Raw genomic sequence first — 22860 nt, forward strand, 5'->3', positions numbered from 1 at the left:
TCTTTCTACCGAACTACACCTGCCAACCATTTCACCGCACAGAAGCAACCGTAGCACCAGTGAGCTAGCTAACGTTACAGCTCAGCCGAGGTGGACATCAATAATGTCTACATCTTGCACAGTGATGAGCACAAGCCACTGGGCTTGCTAGAAAGAAAATAGTTCCTATATGAAACTTTTCACAACAAGGGTTTTTTTTTTTTGAACTTTGAGCACCACAAGCCGAGTGCCATCTAGTTCCATTAAATTCCAGAGAAGACAGACATCTCTATGGCCGATATCTCCAAACAGTTTAGAGACATTTACAAAACATGTAGAGATGCCTGTAATAGACTGAACCATGTATCTGTATGTAGTGCAACCACAAAAGGAGAGAGCTTGAAGGATTCATTGCATCATGTTTTAATAAATAAGATTAATCGAGACAACAATGTCGACAGTGTTTTCTGACAGTAAAACTAAACTCATGGATAAATGTGTCATACAAAATGTGCACATGCACCAGCTTTTGTCTTCTGTATTACAGCCAGCACATGCAGGCATTGTGTCCTGTGAATCCCTTGTGCGTGGGTGTGCAGTTTTTATCTGTGCAGAAGAAGCGAACTCAGCCAGTCACAATGAAAACTACTTTATAAAGAGGGAATTACAGAGTGCAACTACACTGAATGGCTATTGCTAAAACAAAAAATGGGTTAACTGGGGTTTGATCAACCTGTTCTCATACCCAGGTTGTCAAATACCAACATATCGTCACGCCCCTCAGCATCTTATAGTGACACACAGGGTACCCTTTAGCCTAATACTGTGTATGACGCACAGCTGAAACACATTGTAACACATTTTCAGTGTTGTTAAACGGTCAGGCTTAGATTTTGGCAACAAAACTAGGCACATACGTTACATAACATGTCTTTAAAACAACATTGACTTGGGATGCCTGGTTGTTTAGTGGGTAGAGCAGGCGTCCCATGTACGAAGGCATAGTCCTTGCCACAGTGGCCGCAGACTTGATTACCCCATTCAAGCTTAGACTGTCCTGTCTAATAAAGTCAAAAAGCCAAAAAAAAATTAATCAAAAAAAAAAAAAAAAGACACTGACTTTCGGTTTCACACAGACAAGAATTGCGGTCTTATGGATGAAAGTCCGGTTTTGTTTGACCAATCCTCCTCCCCTCTCTCCCACACTTTGTCTACTTTTTCAATCTTTACACCACTTTGGTTGCTCCCAACATTAAGCTCTGCCATGGATGAATCTTAGGGAATCTGACTGCACGTGCAGAGTTACTGTCCTCGGTGGTAGAAAAGTTGAATGTACACCCAGAGTAAAGGCCTTTGCACACTGAGTCTCTTTTTTTCGGATGCTGATTCCGATGCGTTTTATTGTTCTATTCATTGTGCAAATTTGCGATACGTGACAAAATAAAAAAGACACATGTCCTCCTTTGCCTCCTTCCACTGGTTACCTATCTGGCTGTCACCAATCCCTCCCTGTCTTTCATTTGGCACCGCAGCTGCATGAAGGGGTGGAGCTGTCCTCCACATTCTGTGTGTAGTCCACATCCTCCTCCTCGTCATCATTGTCCATCTGAATATTACTATCTGACCTGTTGAAAGTAGCTGTCTGAGTCATGAAATGATTCTGTGCGCCCTGTTCCTCTGTCTTGTCTTTATTGATTCTTGGTCAAACGTCTCTAAAGGCTCTGACGGATGCAAAAAATGCAGAAAATCAAACCTGTTCCAAAAATTTTAATGACAGGCATAAAGTTTCAGTATCAGTTTGCAAACGGGATTAACACAGCGTGAAGTCATATTATTTTTAGATGTGCAAGAATTTTGGACTCATTATGCAAAGGCTTTAACAGTTGGGTGTGGTCAGAGATGTTGCACCTGTAACCACACCTATCAGTGATGTCACAGTGTACTGATGCAGCCTGGAGTACACCTCTACATCAGTACAGTAAGATGAAAAGTTTGACCACTGAAGATCAACATTAATAAGATTCATCTGTTTATAAGTTGCTCTGTAATGGTGTGTGTTTGTCAGCTGATCATAATTTAAAATATAACATCACACCCATTAGCATTAATGAGTGTCACCACTTCTCTATCACAGATTTTACAATCAAGCAGCTGCAGAATAAAGACAAATGTTTTCAGTTTTCACTGAATGAATGTACATCCATAGTAGCTGTAGCAGCATATTATCATTCACACATGCCTTCCAGGAATGCCGATCCACTCCTCCTCCCTCACTCCAGCTCTCTCTAGACTTGCCCTCCCCTCACAGAGGGATGCTGGGATGGAGGGATGGACAGAGGGGATTACTGAGTGTTGTCTCGTTCAGTAGCTGTATGAGTCATCCTGCTGTATCACGCGCACTGTTTATAACCTCCACACAACATCATGAAGCACAGCAGACACGTGCCCACAAACACACACTGCACTCTCTCAGCCCATATGTTTAAGCTACGTACCTGTGACATTCATTGTACCTCACTGAATTCTCCACTATAAATCCTGAGGCTGGCTGGAACTGCTTGTGACTTGGCACACACAAACACCTGCACATACACACACACTAACCTGCTGCAGCACTAAGGACACAGACAAACATTATCTGACTTCCTGTGCTCTTAAAAGTCCAGGAACATAAATTGGGGAGAGTTATCTCTGTAATGTTACAGTGGAAATGTCAAAGTATTCTTTGTTTTGTTTGGCACCTTGGCTGCACATATATGCTCCGCCATGTCGATTGTGGTCCAGGGAATGCATTGAGTAATTGGTTCTGCACCAAAGAATTAAGCCCAAGTGAAAATGTAAATGCGTTTGTGAAATCCATGTCATGCATAATTCATGTGTAACAAATGAATGTGTGCAAACAAGGACCCGTTCTCACATTCATCTCTATACGCGGATACACATATGAAAACATGATGGAGCATAACTGAGGTGGTGTCACCTCCATCTTGTGTGATATTTTAAATGTTGTTTGTCTTATATAAATGAGTTTGGGGATATACATTTTGAGATTCACACATTATTTGTATTCCCAATGCTCTCTCAAACCTAAACAACAGAATAGATTCAATTCCACTGACATCCAAAACAGCACATATGACCGTCCAAAAAGTTGCAGTGTTTAAAGCTTTCTTAGCGTTGTTAAACGGTTACCATTACATTGTAAAACTTTGTGTATAGGTTTAGGCAACAAAACTAGGTGAATAGGTTTAGAAAAAACATCATTATTTGGCTTTAAGTAAGTACTTTTATAACATCACATCCCATCTGTCATGTCACATATGTTCCTGCTGTAGTATGCTACACATACTAGCATACTATGATACATTGTTATTTAATCAAAGTTGACTTTGGGTTTCCTGGGTGAAAGTCCTATGTTTGTTTGAACCTATCCACCACACTTCCTGCCCACCCTACAGGAACTTCTTTCATCTTAACATTACACAGACTTAGTCACTTTTTATACTATGTCACCTCACTTCCTCTTCTGCTCCCATAATAATTACTATGGCCACTAGAGGATGCCGACTTTCAATAAACGCAGTTAAGTATAAGCTGTTGTACAGTTGACCTATATAGATGTTTTTTCGGTGAGGCCCCTAGGAAGCACACCGGACTTTGAAGCCAATTTGACATAGTGGTGAAGCCGTGTAACTACAACTCTCTTGGGTCCATCATGTGATTCCACTGGGTGCAAAAATACTTTTCCAATAGACTTACACTGAAAAAGAGATGTGTGTAAATTATGAGATATATTTTCTTTGAGTGTCATAACAGATCATGTCATTATCAGGATTTGATCAGTTCGGTCTGATAACATATTAAAAGTCTACATGAGCTACACAATTACATCATTTTATCCCTGTTCAAGTTAGTGAAGGGCTAGTCTCTATATACAGACTCTATATTCAGTGAATGTAGAGTCTGTAGGCAAACCCCGGAGATCTTGCCTCCGGAAGAAGGGCGGAAGAACCGGCTGCAGTTGTTGCCAGGTTAAACGGTGCGGTGAACTAACAAGGCGGAACATAATTGGCGTCACTGCAAACTCTGAATCCATTGCAATGGTTCAGCATATTTACTTATATATAAACGGAAGTCAGAAACGGAAATTCGCCTCCTCCGCCCAAATCAAACCGGAATGCCAAAAAATCGGGGGTCTGCCCCCAGAGGCTGTATCGCCGTCTGCCGGAAGTCAGAAGCCAAATGCAGCCGATGGGTTCCGAGAATGGTGAAGGGCTAAACCAGAAGTAGACGGCTCGGCTGGCAGAAGTTAGACACTTGGCTGGCAAAGTCTCTAGAGCATTTGCTCTACGGGCCCAGTGATGTGGATGAGCCGGGTAATACCTGGGGTGTCGAAAACAGCTAGCTTGCCCCCCATAAGTCTTGTAAAACCACACCTTTTAATTTTGAGAAAAGAATATCATCTGTTTATTGGTGAGGTTTAGAGGTGCCAGTAGACCGTTTTTTTTTGCTATTTATTGACAGAGCCAGGCCAACTATTTCCAGTGTTTCGGCTATGCTAAGCTAACAGGCTGCTGTGCAGGTGGTATGTAGCTTTGTACTTATAGTCCAGTTCAATGATTCGTGACAAGACAAAATTGTTTTAGATCATTACAGAGAAAAGTTGCAGTGGTGTGAACTGGCCGGTCTGAGCTTGACTCAAGCTGGCTGATGTTGTCACGTGCAACTCAGCTGGCCAGCGTAAACCACGTCATCTGTTTCTACAGCCAATTGGCTACAGTCCATCTCATGCTCGTTTTGTTTCTGTTTTTCACCGTTTCATCACTACTACAAATGCAGCTGTAGCCAGTATCTCACTATCACTATCCTCATTGATATTTTAAGAAGCTACAAATTATATTCAGCCACAAAATAAGCCTGAAAAGCTGGAAATCAGAACGAAAGTATAGAGAGTTGTATAGAGATGATACACCAACTCATCTAGTTGCATTGGTGTGAACCGGTAGGCTTTTAGAACGTTGCAGAACGGTGCATTGCAAGTAGTTGCATGTTTCAGCTTGTCACGTCATGAATCTTTGGTCTGAACTGGGCTTGAAAGTCCAGTGTATAGGATTTGCTGGAATCTTGGAGTAAAGTTACAGCACTGAGAATTCTCTTATGTGTTAAGTATTAAGGAGAAATATTGTGGCTGGAAAATGGGAATAGCCCTATCTAGAGTCAGTGTTCGATTTGTCCGTTCTGGGCTACTGTATAACATGGCAGTATGGCATGGACCTGCCTAACCCTGACCCTAACGCCAGTTAGTGGTGTTGTAGCGTTGTATGTAGATGTAGTGCGTGTATTCTGAAAGAGACTGAATGTAAACGTTAAATTTCCTGTGAAAACAGAAGTCTATCTTGAAAGAAGACAATGCATGTAACAGGCAGAGCTTGACATGGTGTCCCAGAACATCAACAACCAACACACCCAGGGAACCTTGCACATGGTATGTGGACACCCCAGAATCCTACACACTGGACCTTTAAAGTTAAAACATGTGAATTATATCAATCCTCTCATCTAACTCTCAGCAAGAAAGCCAAGAACTGTATAATGTTAAACTGTTGTTTTGAACTGACTTTAATACATTCAATTACTCGGGTTTGTTTGCCTTCTTGCTTTTCCTGCTGGAACTTTCCATTTTCTATCATTCATCTTGTGTTTTTCTTACAGCATGTAAGTCTGCCTCTCACCCCTGGGCACTTTCTTTTCATTTCTGCAGCACACAGCATTTTTCTTTTGCACTGTTAATCTGTCATTTCTTGCTCTGTCTCCCTCCCTCCTCCCGCCGTCACTTAATGCTCTCAATACTGATACATGTGTGTATGTGAGGGAGCGAGAAATAATGGATATATTTGTTTGCTGAGACGTAGCCGCTCTGAGAGCTCGTTAAACACCAGATAAGAGACACTCCACAGCATGCAGTGGCAGCGGCGGCGCCAGATAAATCTGCTTGATAAATAAATCTAATCATTTCACCCTCTCTTCTTCTCTTCCTATCAGGAATCTGATGGAGAGATGCAGCATGACACGAGGTGAGCCCCTTTCACTTTTACCACCTCTGCTCCTGGCAGTGACACCACCACCGCCACCACCACACCTCTCTCTCCTTCTCCTTCTCTCCATCACTCCAGTAACCCCTCCTCTTCCCATACACCTCCTCCTGCTCCATTCAATGCTCAGCCCCCCCCCCCCCCTCTCTCTCTCTCTGCCTACCAGCCTGTCTCCAGTCAGAATTAGAGGAGGCTTTTTCTAAATGCATGCCGCTCTGAGGGGATGCACAGGCACATGAATATTGTGATCTTATCTGCTGAAAATGAGGCGAAAAGCATATAAACGGTAAGGCGAAAAAGAGGAGAAGTGCATGCCTGGCTTTATTTGCTGCTCTGAGATAAGTGTGTGTAGTTGCTTTGCCACACTTATGAAAATAATGACTGTTGTGAGTAGCTGTTGGTGCCATTCTATCCATGTGTTGCATAGTCTGAGCGCTTTCACAAAAGGGTTGGGTGGACTGCTGTGCATTCAACAGTGCAGTATGTTTGGAGAATATGAATACATGTTGTGCAGCGTGTTCTAGTAAACTGGAGCTTTTTGTCACCGTAATCTCTGCAGCAGAAGAAGTGAAGGCTGCTGAAGACTGTTTGGTTTTAGTTGAAGTAAATCTGCGTTGTGTTTTTTTTTTTCTTCCTCTCAGTCGATTCAGCTGTCATTTGGATTTTTATTGGCGTGAGAATAATGAGGCGGCAAATGTTTTCACAGCCCTCAATTAACTCTCATATTCATTCGCTGGGCAAGATGATACCACAGAGAGGCAATTATGGCTGAACAAGCGCATCATGAGAGAAAAAGTTGTTCTCATTAAACCAAACTCCTCACCTTGTATAGATTAAGAGCGAGAGACAAGGGTAAATCCATAGTGTTGTATTTTACTTGATGAGTTGATTGCTTCGTATTTCAGGGAGCGAATCGTGAAGTCTTGCTCCATATGTTGCCTTTAGGTGGCCTCTATAATCTGCATGTCAGCATAACATGATCATAACATCTAAAAGTTAATTGCTTTCACCTCCAGCAAGTGAGGAAACATTGATTTTTGGGAGATGATGGCTGCTTCCTGTTACATAATTAAAGCAAACAGCACTTCGGATAAGGTGCTGTCCAGAGGGAAACTTTAGGTCTTTGAAGTGAGTTTCAAACTTCCTGTGCAATGGGAAGAGCTTTAATTATTTTGTGAGGAAAAAACAATGATTGCTTGTAATTAACGTATCATGACTTAAAAGTATCCTAAGCTTTGCTACAGTGCTGTATGTGGCATTTACAACTACTACATTTTAATCAACCTGTCAAGAATATTTTAACCATAATTCATTCATTTATTTTTTGGTGATACAACCAAACCTCGCCAGAAATATTTGGTCACTCCAACAGCCAAACGCTTAAATGAATCCAATAAAAGTAGAAAGTCTTGAAGGCTGTCCAAACAAATCATCAGCTCCACCAAACCCCAGCAGCACACCATGTTCTGCTCCTCCTCACTTTTCTGAAATGATTCTCCCTCTCTCTCTGTCTCATTGTGTCATATGGATTACTGTTAATTTATTATGCTGATCTGTTCTGTACGACATCTATTGCACGTCTGTCCGTCCTGGAAGAGGGATCCCTCCTCAGTTGCTCTTCCTGAGGTTTCTACCGTTTTTTTTTTTTTTCCCCGTTAAAGGGGTTTTTTTTGGGGAGTTTTTCCTTATCCGCTGTGAGGGTCTTAAGGACAGAGGGATGTCGTATGCTGTAAAGCCCTGTGAGGCAAATTGTGATTTGTGATATTGGGCTTTATAAATAAAATTGAATTGAATTGAATTCTTGTTGTAAATAATAAGCCAAAGCTTATCACCAAGGGCTGTTTTCCTTGTACTTTCTTTACTTGTAAGCTGAATTGGATCGATGCCAACGAAATTGAGTTCATTGCGCTCTGATAGAACAGGACAAACTCAGTCTTTACATGCAGAACGCACAGTAGGATGAGCACAGAGAAGAAGAAGAGAATGAAGTCAGTTTTTATGACATTTTCAGTATTTTTCAGTTCGTTTTTAATGTAGATAATTGAAACTATATGTAACAGAGTCAATTATACAGCAGTAATATGTGTGATAAAGTGTACTAATAACACAAAATTTGTTTCAGTTGTCATTACGTGACACGCTCAGACCTCCATAGTCAATATGTGGAACGTCTGATACCCAGTTTCTGTACCCCTACGTTCACCTTTGGGGGTACCTCACCTGTAAAGGGGTGTCCTCGCCTTCCCTCTACTCTTTTGCTGTTGTACTCCATGGAAGAGCTGCTTGAGTAATATGGTCGTAATTGACAGAGGATTTCGTTTTCACCTCTTGCTGTCAGAGTTGTCAGGAATAAACGGAGATCACCTCCAACGATATCCGCAGTCTTGGCCTCTTCATATCGACACAAAGCAGACGACACTAGAGTCCATTGCTTATAAATATATATCTACTTATAATAACAGCAACAGCACACTGTGATGCATATCCTCTTAAAAAGTGCTTGTTTTTGCCACTGACAGGCTCCGATTGGCATTACAAGTGTCTGACAACGTTATGGAAAGCATCCCTATGGAGAAATAAAATGTTTTTCTTTACTTTTAGTTGATCTTGAGACTTGGCAAGACACAATAGCAAACAGATCAGATAAGGCGAAAGGTAAAGACAAACATTTTATTTCTCTGTCTGAGCCTGTCAGTGGCAAAAACAATCACTTTTAGAGGACATGCATGACAGTTCGCTATTGCCTTGGATTACATTGCCACCTGTTTCACAGCTGCCGGCATTAATTTAAAAAATTGTTGTCTCCTTTAGTCACTTGGACACAAAAGCATGGGAAATAGGGTCCAAAAATACCGACGCAACCCTCTAAGTCAAACGATAACTGCTTACTGACAGATGAAAATGTTACATCTCTTAAAGGCTGACTTTCTGTAAGCATGAAGAAAAAATAGTCTTCGTCCCAGCTGTTAAAGAATTCAGTGAGTTTTAATGACTCCAAGTGTCTTTCTTTACATACTGTAAGAGCATATACTATTACAGTCATAGCTGCCGAGTTTGGTTTTGCATAAACCAAGGACGGAAGAGTGATTAAAAAAGTACAAACAGCGAGCTCATTAAAAAGCATTGAGAGGGAAAAAAAAGTTGTATTGGCTTCACTTGACTTGCTGTGACTTTTAATTAGGTCTTTACAAATGTTTCAGCTCACCTTCATCAGCTGTATCTACCCATGATTCGCTTTGCCTCCTGCACCAGCCCCTGGGAGACATCACACTATAGCCCACTGGGCTTCTCTCAGACTTTGAGGAATATGCCTAAAGAGGCTTTGTTTGTTCATCCTCGTATTTCCCTAAGCAAGGCACGTAGCATCCAAAAGCAGATGCCATATGAAGGCTCCCGCCAGGTTAGCCCGAAGCAGTTTACCACCTCCCTGCTCTCTCATTCTTCTGTCTAATTATTTCCGGGACGATGCAAGCACAGATTTATGCAGGAGTCATTTGTGAGGGTGGACTACTGTAGCATCTGGAAGTGGTGGATGAGGGATCTGCCTTGGAGCACACCCAAGGGTTTGTCTTTGAGTGTGCACATGTATCTGTATTCTCTTATTCATACCCCTGTGAGTCACATGGCTAAGTCTTAAGACCCCTTCTCTCTTTGACTTCCCACCCCACCACCCTCGTCGCTCCCTGGACTATTGGAGATATGCCTGTCTGCCACACAGCATTTATAAGGCTCTGTCAAAGCCAACAGGACAGGGTCAGCGGAGCAACATAAGCCTCCAGAGCGCTCGTATAGTAAACCTTAAGTGTCTTATAAACACGAAATGCATGTGCTGTATGTCAGAGAAGTAGGACGAGTGGCATTTTAATGTCACATATAAAATACAGAGGATAGAGCTCTTCAGCACGTGGGTTTTAACTTGATCTCGCTCTCCCTACACAGGCTATTTTAGCTCTGATGATGTATTCTTTCTTTGTTCTTGCAGCTCATTAATGCATTAGCTTCAGCCCTGATCTTGCTTGTTCAGGGTCATGGTTCAGAGACTGCTTCTATTACATCAACAATAATTTGTTCTCCGGACTCTGTTGTGTGTCGGGCTACAAAAAAAACAACAAAAAAACATGCTGCTTCACCTGACAAGAGGCTTTTTGTCAAACAAACACAAACACAGAAATCTTACAAGCTACATGTTGAACAAACTGTGCACCTATTGCACCCATTACACCTCAATAAATACTCCATTGCACCCTGGAGGGCTGTGCATGCTGCCATATGTTTAGCCTACATGCACACAAAGCTCACTAACCTCTGGACGCCTCCTGCAGTGTAATGCATGGAGGATTGCCAGATGTCCAATCTGGGCTGTGATGATAAAGGGGAAAAGCCTGGAAGGTGAAAAGTGCAGGATCCTTTCTTCAAAGGCGAAATTTTGTCGTCGTGGCCCTTTGTACCTCTTTGTGCTCTGCAGTGCTGAGCTGTGCCACTGTATGCTGTGGAGGGGCAGGATCATATAAACAGTAGTCTCTGAATTTAGAATGATTAGTTTATGAAATCCTCTGTTATGTTTGGATGTAAGATAGATTTTTTCGTAGATAAGAGTGTGACGTGTGTGTTAATTTGCTGTTTTGCAGTCACTGAAATTGTACTTGTAAACATTTTTGTGGACACTGGCAATGTCAACATAGACTGTACCTTCTTACAGCAACTATAATCAATATTTTTATATCAACAATCGACATGACTGCACTCATGGGAAAGGAGTCACTTGCAGTGCCAAACCTAGTGAGAACTAGAAGGGCAGTCGGAGAGTACAGACATCCGCCATGGCAGAATGCCGGTGGTGCTCATACAACGGCTACCGCTGATAACGCTGTCCCCACCATCATGGGTAGGGATAGCGTCATCACCAAAGCACAATGCCCATCCTTGGTCCATCGTCCTGGTGAGTGTCAGCTAACCCCCATTGAGACTTCCTGCTCTATCACCACTGTTGCCAATCTTTGCACTTCATTGCAAGCTGCCGCCTTTTCAGCTCAGCCATGTTTGCTAGTGACATCCAAGGTGAGAGCCGTGTGCATATATTGCAAGTTTAACAAAGTTTTCCCATAATCCTGCCGCCAAACACACAGAGGCACAGACAATTGCTCTAACGGCACCGAAATCATGACGTAATTATCTGCACTTCCCCTCAACTCTTCAAAGCTTTTAGCATATTTTGGCTCATTGTGTTTGTTTTCCAGCCCGCAACAGACAGACAGAGATATCAACTCGCTGGTGAACACAGAGAGCCAAATATTTCCCCCATGAGCTGATAGACACCAGATACAGAGCTAAAAATAGAGTCAACATTGGACTTGCGTTTATCAAGCGGGCAGAAATACGACCTCAAACAAATGCTACTACGTGTCTGCTAAATGTGTATTTAGGCAACTGTTTGCTACGAAGTTCACCTTATTCGCAGTTAAGTATGTTTCTGCTGATTTAGGTTTACTACACATAAAGCTTTGGAGCAACTACAGATAAGATACTTCTGTAGTTAAAGTAAAGCTGAGGGTGATGGGAATGTCATTAGTTTTACAGGTATTTGGTCACAAATTATTTGACAAATCAAATTTGTGACCTGATAAAATTGCGAAATGAGAGTTTTTTTAGGCTACAGTTTATCCTGACGGGGGTGGAAATGTCTAAGTACTATGTTTCATGGTAAGCCATCCAGTGATTGACCTTTCACTAAGCCCCACCCCTTTGTGATGGTCCAACAAGCTGTCGCAGTAAGCATGGAGCCCACACTGTAACTAACTGCACTCCCTGAAGAAATACTATCATATTTTTGGAAAAATGAAACAGTGATTCCAGAGAGAAGCAGACAGAGGGGTCTACAGTCTGTGTTTGAAGGATATATCCAGGATGTCAAACTGACTCAGCAGCAACAACAGGTTAAAAAGACAAAGACAGTTAGAAGCTAAAGCCAAACTATAGGCTACAGATCACAGTGTAAAAGTGAACCACCACATCACTGCTGATCGCCACACAAGACAATGAATATAAAGGGAAACTTTGCTGGTATTGAACCAGCTGTGTGGCATCACAGTGTGTGCAGATGAACGGTGTTTGGTCGCTGCCAGCACCTGGACCTCCACCACCTGACGGGCAGGGATCTCTGGGGGAAGTCAAACAACATTCATCTGCACACACTGCGATGACACAGAGCTGGTTGAATATCAGCAAAGTTTCCCTGCTTCCCTTCACTGGTTCCTGTACAGCAGGGTCGGCCTTTTAGCACTATTGTAATCATTACAAAGCAAAAGCAGCATGTGTATACATTCAGTAGGCTATATCTTCAGTAGCTAGCTAGCTAACCCTACACTTTTCAGGGTCTGATTTTGGTTTTGGAACAGGGAAGAAACGTATACCTTTTTCCAACCTCTCCAGGTAACGAGTATCATTAATACACGACGTGCCCCAGACACAACATTTAGCTCTAAATCAACAAAACCAGCCTGAAAATGAAGGAAATCTGAAACGATTGCATTAGAGTCAATGGAGCACAGCTGTGTTGTTGTCAGACCCTGGTCTGAGCCGGTCTGATGCTACGTTATGATTGGCCAGTCTGCATCTGGGGTCGGTTTTAAACTAGAATACTACAGTATGAGCATTTACTATATGCAAAATGAAGCATAAAGAATAAAAAAAACAAGTACTAAGTATCATATATACACAGTAAATATAGGTATTAACCAGTAAATCAGCAGCATCAGTTGTCTCCCAGTTAAATCCTTAAAACACTTCTCTGTCTGCATGGTGTTATATCTCAACAGTCTGTGAGGCTATTACTTCTTGTCCTCCGCCAGGCGAGGGAGCACAGGTATGTCACGACTGTGTTGTCGTGGCAACCTCAGCGAGGACTGAACTCACTCTCTTTGACAGAATTTTTAACAATGGAGAAATCTTAACTCAGGCTGTGGTCTTACACGCAATGTATAAATTGTGTGAGTCATCTTTTCAGTGCGCCACCTCTCTCTCTCCTCTCTCTCTGTCTCTGTGTCTGACTATTGCTGCTTGTTTGAAAGGTTATGAAGGGGTGAAGAGCACTATGAACTGCTGGCCCGCGGCACTGTGTAGCTCTGGAGCCATAATATTGTCTGCTTTATATCAAAAAACACAGACAGAAGGAGAGACAGAGGGCACATTATGTTAATACATAACAGATACAGCAATATGAAACATAAAATCTCTATCAAGTTTATTAATTTCAGCTTTTTGAAACCGCCCCAGTTTTTAATACCCAGGCAGTGATTGTAAAAAGAAAGTAAGAGTGGAGATTTAAAGAGATCTCACAGTGGTGCCTTGAGCTAGAAAAGAAATTAAATTTAGGAGAGCTGGAGTTGTTGTTATTGATGAGAGGAGAAACATCTTTAGAATTTTAGGTGACGTGATGAATCTGAACTCTATCACTTGCATCCATGTTTATTTTTTTATAGTCAAGGCCAACTCTGAAGTTTTGTCAATATTTAGAAGAGGTTTCAAGGATTGTTTTCATCTTTCACACATAAAGAAACTTGCTCAATGTCGAGAGAAACCTCTTCAGATCATAATGTCACACCATTGTGTTATTGATAAAGATAAGAGTGTAATTTTAGACAACCAGGTGGTTCAGCTCTACATTGTCTCCATTTTCAGAATTCTTAAAAAGCTTGTTGAATTGAGAGGGAATTGTGATTTAAAGCTCTCTGTCTCTGGGGCATGTTTCAGTCTTTCAGGAAAACATTTCTGGCAGATTTTATTTCATACAGTGACATTATTGTAGAAGCACAGAAAAAAGGATGAAGTTGGTGTTTTAGCCCAGGGCTCCATGCTGACTGTACCAGCACTGTATGTGCAGAGAGTTCTTCACGGGGACTTGTACCACATATTTGAGACCCAAACACAACCTGCAATCTGAAGCTATATTTTGCCTTTATTTTATCCACTATTGAGTGTCTTTTGTCTTCCCACTGGACATTCTATAGCAACATGATCTCATCACTACTCGTCGAATTTTGCCGCTAAACGTTACTACAATGATGCTGGAGGCAGCCTTTTGCATTGTATTTTGACGCAGAAGGCGTCAGTAGGAAGAATGGGTCCGCATTTAGGTTTAGGCAACAGAACTACTTGGTTAGGATTTGTAAAAGATGGCGGATGTCACTCAAAAACACTCAGCTTTGAGAGGCACAAACACAGCAATAAATGCACTTTGCTGGTTCCAAACACTGTTCTCCTTGGTGGGTAGGCGCTCTGCAGCTCTGGAGCCACATATGGCTCTTTATCCCCTTTTTTATCCCCTTTACAGTGGCTCCCTATGGAAGTACATAACTTCTTTTTTAATATTATTATTTTTTATACATAATTATTATACAGGCCTAAAGTGATTTTACATTCTCTGGTTGTAAAAATGTCTAGCCTATACACCAATTAAAAAAATGTCTTGACATTTCTTCAACTAAATTGTGCATCGTACATCTACGACCTAGTGCCTTTTCCTCTAAATTTTGCCAAACCTCAATGGCGGTAGCTCATCTTGACTCTCTCTAGCTCGGCTAATTATGGATTCCAAATTCTAAAAAGGAAAACAGAGTAATGTGCAGACAGATTTGCTTGCTTCTACTGCCCACATAGTCTTTTACACAGACACCGATGACATCAGCACGCTGGCTGACTCTGTCGTCTGTGGACATTCCCATAAGGGAAAGTTGTAATAGAACTAGTGCTGGCTCCCAGCGGCAGTGATGTGATTGGATCCAAATCCGTGTACTTCTGTACTTCCTCGACCAACAGCTGATTAGCTTTGCCTTACACCCGCCTACACCGGAATTGCTGTTCCCCGAATTGTTGTCCGTAGAACAATAGAAAAGGAAGTGTTCAGTGCATCGCAAGAAGAGATTAAAATGGATATGATTTCATTTGATTCAGCCATATTGCAGAGCTGCAACGTCTCTGTTACATGTAACACACGTGCCGTACCTATGGCACGTCGTTACGTGGTCTGGATATCCCTGCCCATTTCTATTACAAAACGCAAGACGAATGTCCCCAGACTCCCATTCTGAAGTAAGGGAGGCCTAACCCAACACTACAAAGTTAAAATAGCAAAAATTCATGAATAGCCCACTGCAAAGGAGCCACCTTGTGGTAACGGATATTAATGAATGCTCATTTGGAACCATTAGTAATGCTGCTAGGCTAATTTTGATACCTTCATTATAAGGCTCAAATATGCTCTGTGGCTCCAGACAGATTTTTTTTCCCCTTTTTTGGCCAAAAATGTCTCTTTTCATAGTAAAGATTGCCAACCCCTGACCTAGGTCAAAGTCTGCTGTCCCCCAGGGCAGCATATCGTGATGCCCTAGGGGTGAGACCAGGCTGCCTATATCTACTTGCAAAATGTGAAATGCATTGACACAAGTGATCAGCAAACTCAAGGAGAGAAACCCAACCTGAGGTCAAAATTTTACACAACATCGTATGACATTGACAGAAACCTAAAACCTGAATCAGGACTCTTTTCAGGTCAAAAAACTTATCGTAAAGAGACAGGAAGTTGAAACTCTTTTCAACTTCCTGTCTCTTTACGATAAGTTTTTGTGTTTTTTTTTCACAAGGACTCCTTTGACTAAGGGTTACTATGGAGTTTTAAAAACCTTTAAGAAACTTGCTTAAACTACTGTTAATCTCCTGTTCACCAGGTTCTCTCGGTACATTAGCCTTTAAAGGAAACTTGATTAACCTGTTTACACTGCGCTGGAGAAACCAATTTACTGACACAAAGTTAGGAAAAGCAGAGTACTTAAAAGTGTACCCCAACAACTGAACACGTCCATAAGGTTGGGTGACTTGCAAGAGGCCGATTAGAAAGTCTGACTTTTAGTTTCTAGTAAGGAGGATCCTAGACTTTCCATAATGCAACTTCAGATAGTTTTACTAGACTTTCCTTGCTTAGAAAACAACCATGTAAGTTTGAAACACAGGCTTTATATCCTCTCTTTTTCAAGCCCCCCCATAGACACAGAAAACATCCAAATGTTTTCACAGACATGCAGTTCTTCCCTTAACTGGTAAACTGACTTGCATGTAAATTCAGACCTTCATACCCCAAACAAAACAATAGTTGTGAAGGTCGTCTGTGCAAGCAGCTCATTATGACCCATATATATACTCAGGTCCATAATTATTTGGACAATGATACAGTTGTCATCATTTTGGCTCTGTACACCACCACAATGGGTTGAAAAAAGCTGAAGTGTTTGGGGCACCATTATCTGCTCAGATTCAACCAAATGCTTCAAAACTCATTGGACGATGCTTCACAGTGCAGATGGACATTGACCTGAAGCATATTGCAAAAGCAACCAAAGACATTTTTAAGGCAAAGAAGTGGAATGTTCTGCAATGGCCAAGTCATATCATCTGACCTGAATCCAATTGAGCATGCGTTTCTCTTGCTGAAGCCAAAACTGAGGGCAAAACACCCAAAACACAAGCAGGAAGTACAGACGGCTACAGTAAAGGGCTGGCAGAGCATCACCAGGGAAGAAACCCAGCATCTGATGATGCCTATGTGTCCAACACTTCAGGCAGTCATTGACTGTAAAGGATTTGCAACCAAGTATTAAAACTGACTGTTTAACTGATGATTATGTTAATTTGTCCAAATACTTATGAGCCCTTAAAGTTGGGGGACTGTGTGAAGAAATGCTTGTCATTCCTACACGGTTCATACTACATTTTTGAAAAAAGCCTTAAATGAAAGCTGAGAGTCTGCACTTTAAGCAGGTATTCATTGTTTCATTTAAAACCCATTGTGATGGTGTACAGAGCCAAAATGATGACAACTGTATCATTGTCCAAATAATTATGGACCTGACTGTATATGTCTATTTTTAGGTGGCAACTTGTAGTGACAGTAGTAAATATGACAGAAGCAAAGGGGGAAAGGTGTTGTAGTGTAAATAGCGACAAAATCAAACATGGCTTTCACCCAGGAGACCGCTGTTCCTGTGCCATGTGAAAGCAGAAGGCAATATTGACTTATGTAACTCAGGTATGTAAGATAACTTTCGTAACAAAAACTTCAGTTAAAAGCCTGGTCCCAATTAAATGCCCAGTTCCTTTTACTAGCCTGGTGTAGCTACACATTTTGACAAATAAAGGCCTGTCTCAGTTAGACGCCTGGTCTGGTTGACAAGCAGTTCATTTTTATAGAAGTTCTTTGCCGGGGACGCTTGTCCCAAATATAGGCCTGTTGATTTCAGTAATTTAAGCAAATAATAGCCCAGGCTGCTAATTTTTTTTAACAAGTTTTACGGTACCTAACTTAGGTCATGTACATAACATGCTTAATTACTTATTTAATTTAAGTTACTTAACAAACATACTTATTTTTAACCTAAACCATGAACCTTCTCTAAAACTGACGAAGTAGTTTTGGTGCTTTATGCTGCGTTCATATTAAAGCTGGAGGGTTGAATGTCCCAGTTGAAATTTGTAATTTCCGACCTCTAGGCATTCCAGGTGCACAACAGCAAAAAACATGGCTGACCGTGACAAACTAATCTAGTTTTGGCCAGGGTACACACAACTGAACTCTCAGCAGTACAGCCTCCTTGCATATATAAACAACAAAAAAGGGGTAACATTTTACTTTACCGCACTTTTATACTTGTAAATGTATTTGAATATGCCATTGACTATCCTACTACAATTATTGTAGTAGGATATGTGTGCTTCCATGGGTGCTGCCATTGTTGTGTGACGTCAGACAAATGCTTCTTGGAGTTGGCGTAGATGGATTTGCCCTGACCGTACAAGTAGGAACTCTGACTTTGAGTGGTGTTATGTATTTGTTCTTGTTGATGGTCAGAAATTTCGAGCTTGGAGTTGTCTGGAGTGCAATATAACTCAATTTTAACTGCTTATCCGAAGGCTGAGCAAAGTATTCCAAACACCCCTCTCCCCAGCAACACTTTCCAGCTCCTCCTGGGGGACCCCAAGGCGTTCCCAGGCAAGATGAGATATGTAATCCCTCCAGCGTGTTCTGGGTCTGCCCTGGGGCCTCCTACCAGTTGGACATGCCCAGAACACCTCTAATGGGAGGCGCCCACGAGGCATCCTGAGCAGATGCCCGAACCACTTCAATTGACCCCTTTCGACAGAAAGAAGCAGCGGTTCTACTCAGAGCTCCCTCGAATTGTATCCATGGCCTCATTCTTTCGGTCATTACCCTAAGCTCATGACCATAGACAAGGATTGGGACATAGATGTACCAGAAAATCAAAAGCTTTGCCCTCCAGCTCAGCTCTCTCTTCACACACTAACCACATGTTTGGAACTGTGACCATTAGTACATGCGCCTGTCACTGGTAGTTTCCAACGTTCATTTACGTTGTTCTGGGAGTCATTGACGAACAACCTATTCTGTCAATCAGATATGAAGACATGTTGATAAAATCTGCACAACTCCCCAAGTAAATGTAGTCTCTATATATAACATTACTTGCTACCAAATTATGTTTAAAGTTGAGAGTGAAACCTGTTGTCTAGCCTCTGTCGTGACGAACCAGACAGATCCAGCATCTGATGTTGTGCTGTGACAGATGGCGATCCAGTCAATGCAAAGATATATTGCACTACGTAGCATAATAAAGCAGGTTTACACTGGGCTATGAGGAGCTGTGAACTGCCAGCAGCACACTGTAGTAAGTGTGGTCTGGCAGCAGTAAGTTACAGATGGAGCTGCAATTTACTCCCCATTTAACGTGCAGTACAGCTCCTAAAGCTGCTCTATCGTTATCTCAGTCTACTGCCATGTGAAGCTTTTCCAGTGAGGCACAATGGCCTTTATGTCACTTAGCTTAAAGACAATGGTGGAAATGGTATTGACTCGCTTATTAGGGACTGAAAGAAATGAATACACTAATCAGGGGGGTTCATTTTACTGATAAAAGATCTTAAGAAAAGATTCACAATTTTCATTTTTAAACAATTGGTGCTCATATGAACATTGCTGTAATTATTCCTCCTGTTCATACTAGACATTCCCTCCTATCGTGCTTTGATTGTAAGTAATGGGGGACAAAGTCTGTCCTCACTCTATGTAAAAATGTGTCAAAAACTCAGCTGAAGCCAATACGAGGCTTCCCCTTTCTGAATTAGTCAGAGAGCAAACCGGCCGCGAACTGCACGACACACACACAAACGCACACACCACAGTGAGATGTGGGGAAGCTCCTTTGTGGTGACTCCTGCTGTGGCCCCCTGATGTGATGTGATCTGATCAGGAATAGTGTGAAATATGCCTACAAATTGTCAGAATTGATTGAACGCATGCTGTTTCCTCTGAAGCTTGTCACACATACGCACACACACACTTCTACTCTACACAAATGAAACTTTATTCTTATGACTGACGTCCTGTTTAAAGGGCCAAGGATACATGAAGGAGCTGGAGGGAGTTTGATGATTCACGGCGCAGCAGGGGAAGCTATTCATTATCGTTTAATTTATCCCCAGGCGCTTTTTGTGTTGGAAAACAGCATTATGGTCAAAAAGCCAGACAATGAATGCAAACATATTTGCTGCATGGCCCTGAACTGTGTTTGACATCACCTGCAACAACGTGGTCAGGTCTGATACTTCTGTGCATCAAGTTCCTGATTTACTCCCTTATCCAAGAGTGGGACCAAGTCATTCTTTTGCAAGTTACAAGCAAGTCTCAAGTCCTTGTACTCAGGTTCCAGGTCAAGACTCGTAAGTCCAAAGCCCTAAACTTTGAGTTGCAAACAACAAGTCTTAATGTGCCCCTCACCAAATATACGCCATTTTAAAGACACAGTAATAATAAATTGAATTTAAAAAAATCATGATTGCTTTTAAAAATTTGTATTTGAGCTAAAACAAGTTTGTTGGAAGTTGTCGTTTCTCCGTCTGTTGTCTAATTTTTGACCTGCATGTTTTGCATAGACCAGAACTTTTGTTTTGTATGCATTTTTAATTTCCCCCAGCTATAAACCACTAAACATTGTCAATGATAATTAAGTCCCAATGTCCTCAAATGAGACGATAGTAAAGTCCCAATGTCTTCAAACTTGTACTTCCTAATTAACAGTGTCTTAGCTTGTTACTGGTGCTTAAATTGGTCAAATTAGTTGCCATATCAAACTATAAACATTATTAATCATGAATAAACAAGTTTCAATCATAAAATGTGATCAGGTTTTGGACCTTTTGTGACATGATCGGCTGCAGACTGACTTGGCAGAGATGGCTGCCATCTTGTTTTTACATGGATTAGTGTACTGTGCTCATACTACCACTAGATGGCACAAAAAGTGTCCACGGATGAATACAACAGGTCTAAAGCCCTTTTTAGATAGGAATTGTGTAAATTTGCAGGAAAGCCCAATCAGTCTTTTTTCAGCATTGGCAGTATAAAAAGTGTGGCAAAATGCCGCCTACCTACTTTTGTTTATACAGAATGCGCCTTTTTCGGGGCAATGGGGGCGTGAGCAAGTAACAAAACGTGTAGCTCAGCGTGTGACGTAAACAGTGACGTGGGAGGGAAGCCGCAGCTGGTCAGTCCTTAGGCGATTCTCTCGTAAGTCGGTCCGTTCTCTTTACCGTCCCCGTCATCTGACGGTTAATGGCCTCTTCGTTTGTGAGGACATGGAGGGCGCGCAATTCTTTGTCTCCCCAGTTGCTCATCTTTACAGTGTCTGTCAGGTTTGCGTTTCCCTCTTGCTACTAGCTGCTCGCTAATTCCTGCTATCAGCTGTTTCCTGTTCATCCACCACCAGTGGCTCGCACATGCAGTGTCATCAACAGCTCCTCTCACATGTCTTCAACAGCCCCTCCCGTTGCGGAAGGCCGCCTCGGTCTTTTTAAACTAAAAGGGTTCCGCCAATATGACTACCCTACGAGGCGGAAAATTGGGCACCTCGGATCAACTCGCCAATCCGGCTCTGTGTGTCTAAACATTCGCAGCTTGCCGGCAAAACGGCCCAATATTTGCAGAAAATCTGGCAGTGTAAAAGGGGCTTAAGTTAATTAGAATGAAGTATAAGGTCATGTAAACCCAAAATGTGATGTCCTCATATGAGGACACAGGGTCTCAGGAGGATATTGCATTTTATTTTTCCTTGACCACCATGTAGTTTCAGTACGTGAGCAAAATTGTCTTTTGTAATAATTTTTCCAACTGGCGCTTAGTTTTGTAATGTTCTTCACGGTTCTCTCATGCAAGTTGACTGGATGCTTTTGGATTGGTTTAAACAAAGTGGATCTAGAGAATTAGTTATCCACTTGCTGGGAGTAAATAAGGTTAACATATGTCAGTTCAGGAAATGGGAAGAAATGAACTCATTTGTGGCCTTAAGTTTTTATATAACATACTTTTAATCTTTGAGCTTGGGGGAAGTTGCCAAGTATTTTAAGTATTTAAGTCTCAGGGAAGTCATGAGTCATTCGTACTAAAGTCGAAATTGAGTTGCAAGTTTTTTATTATTTTTTATTTTATTCTGTCAAATTGAATCTAAAGTCATCAAATTTGTGACTGGAGTCTGACTCGAGTCCAAGTCATATGACTTCAGTCAACACCTCTGCCCTTATCACAGTACCTCTGCCACAGTCATAGCAAAAATATTAACGAGACTTAAAGATGATTTGACGCGGCCTCAGATAAAACCTGAGACTTGAGGCATTTATTAAAAGAAGTTAGAGTGGTTTCTAAGTTTTATTAGTTTCAAGGCCAACAATTTCCTCCTCATACCCACTTAAGGTTGAGTCTCTTTTGATATGTAGATAGAAACTAAAGAAGAGATAAACAGTGTGGGGATCGCGCCTCAGTTGCATTTCTTTCCTTCAGGCAGCAAACTGTGTTGACTAGTCATCATCATTGCTCTGGTGACTTAATCCACAGAGCTGTTTTCTGGCCGCTGGTAGTGGAGCATGCACAAGAGACTGTTGTATTTCTGGAGTCTTGCATCAGAAGAAATACACAACCCATGGCTCTCAAATAAAGCCTCGACCACTGTGATAGATCATACCAGGGGGAAAATATAAAAATAATGTTGCTAATTATCACTGCGTCTGCTCCTGTTTGGTCTCTTTGGCTTTTAGGCTGTTTGGGTCTGATCCTTTTGAGTTACGCAGCAGGTGAGATGCATTTTGAGGAATAATTCTCGGGTCTTATATTTGTTGTTTTGGCTATCGTTCCTACTACACTACTTCACAAGAATTAATCTGAAAGATCTCAGAAGGCAGTGCTAAAAATAAGATAGGGCAAGAAGCACAGCCAGTCACACAATCACACAATCACCCAGTTCAGCCAAACTTATTTGGAAAAGAAATCATTGGTAATGCTAAATGATTACCCCTCACAGCTTACTAGACACATGTCCGGGTTCAGCTTTGCCAACTGCAGCTGCCAATATTTTGGAGGTTCCGGTGTAGCTAGCGGAAATCTGGAAAAGAGATCATGAATATCAAGCAAGACTTCCTTTTTCATGCGCCGGACATTATTCACAGTCTGATTATCAACTTGTTACACTATATACACAGAGTCATGATGCTCTGGCTAATAGAAATCTAAATCGTTGTCAGACAATAGCCAGTGGGTTCCAAGATTGCATTTTGGCCAATGCATTGTGCCTCTTTTGCTCTCCACACAGACTGTTTACCTGCATGCAACTAAATTCAGCTCCAACATGATTGGTCAATACTACTCAGACTGCAAACGGAAACCAGAATGCTTTCAATA

The 22860-nt window shown here is 41.7% G+C and overlaps 1 protein-coding gene across 3 annotated transcripts in view; it reads left to right on the plus strand.

Annotated features, from left to right (window-relative positions):
* Positions 1-5905: 5905 nt before the first annotated feature.
* begain (brain-enriched guanylate kinase-associated) overlaps positions 5906-22860 on the plus strand; it is a 67759-nt gene continuing 50804 nt past the window's right edge. The window contains exon 1 of one of the 3 annotated variants that reach the window (XM_078175080.1): positions 5906-6053. Coding sequence is in view for 1 of the 3 variants with exons in the window: in XM_033642716.2 (XP_033498607.2) it covers positions 6335-6357 (23 nt within the window). In the remaining 2 variants the exon portion in view is untranslated. Of the gene's footprint in view, positions 6054-6237; positions 6358-22860 lie in introns of those variants that run through there. The other 2 variants (XM_033642715.2, XM_033642716.2) reach the window with 2 other exon arrangements.

Source organism: Epinephelus lanceolatus, chromosome 15 (assembly GCF_041903045.1).
Source record: "Epinephelus lanceolatus isolate andai-2023 chromosome 15, ASM4190304v1, whole genome shotgun sequence".
In the NCBI taxonomy this organism is placed as follows: domain Eukaryota; kingdom Metazoa; phylum Chordata; class Actinopteri; order Perciformes; family Serranidae; genus Epinephelus; species Epinephelus lanceolatus.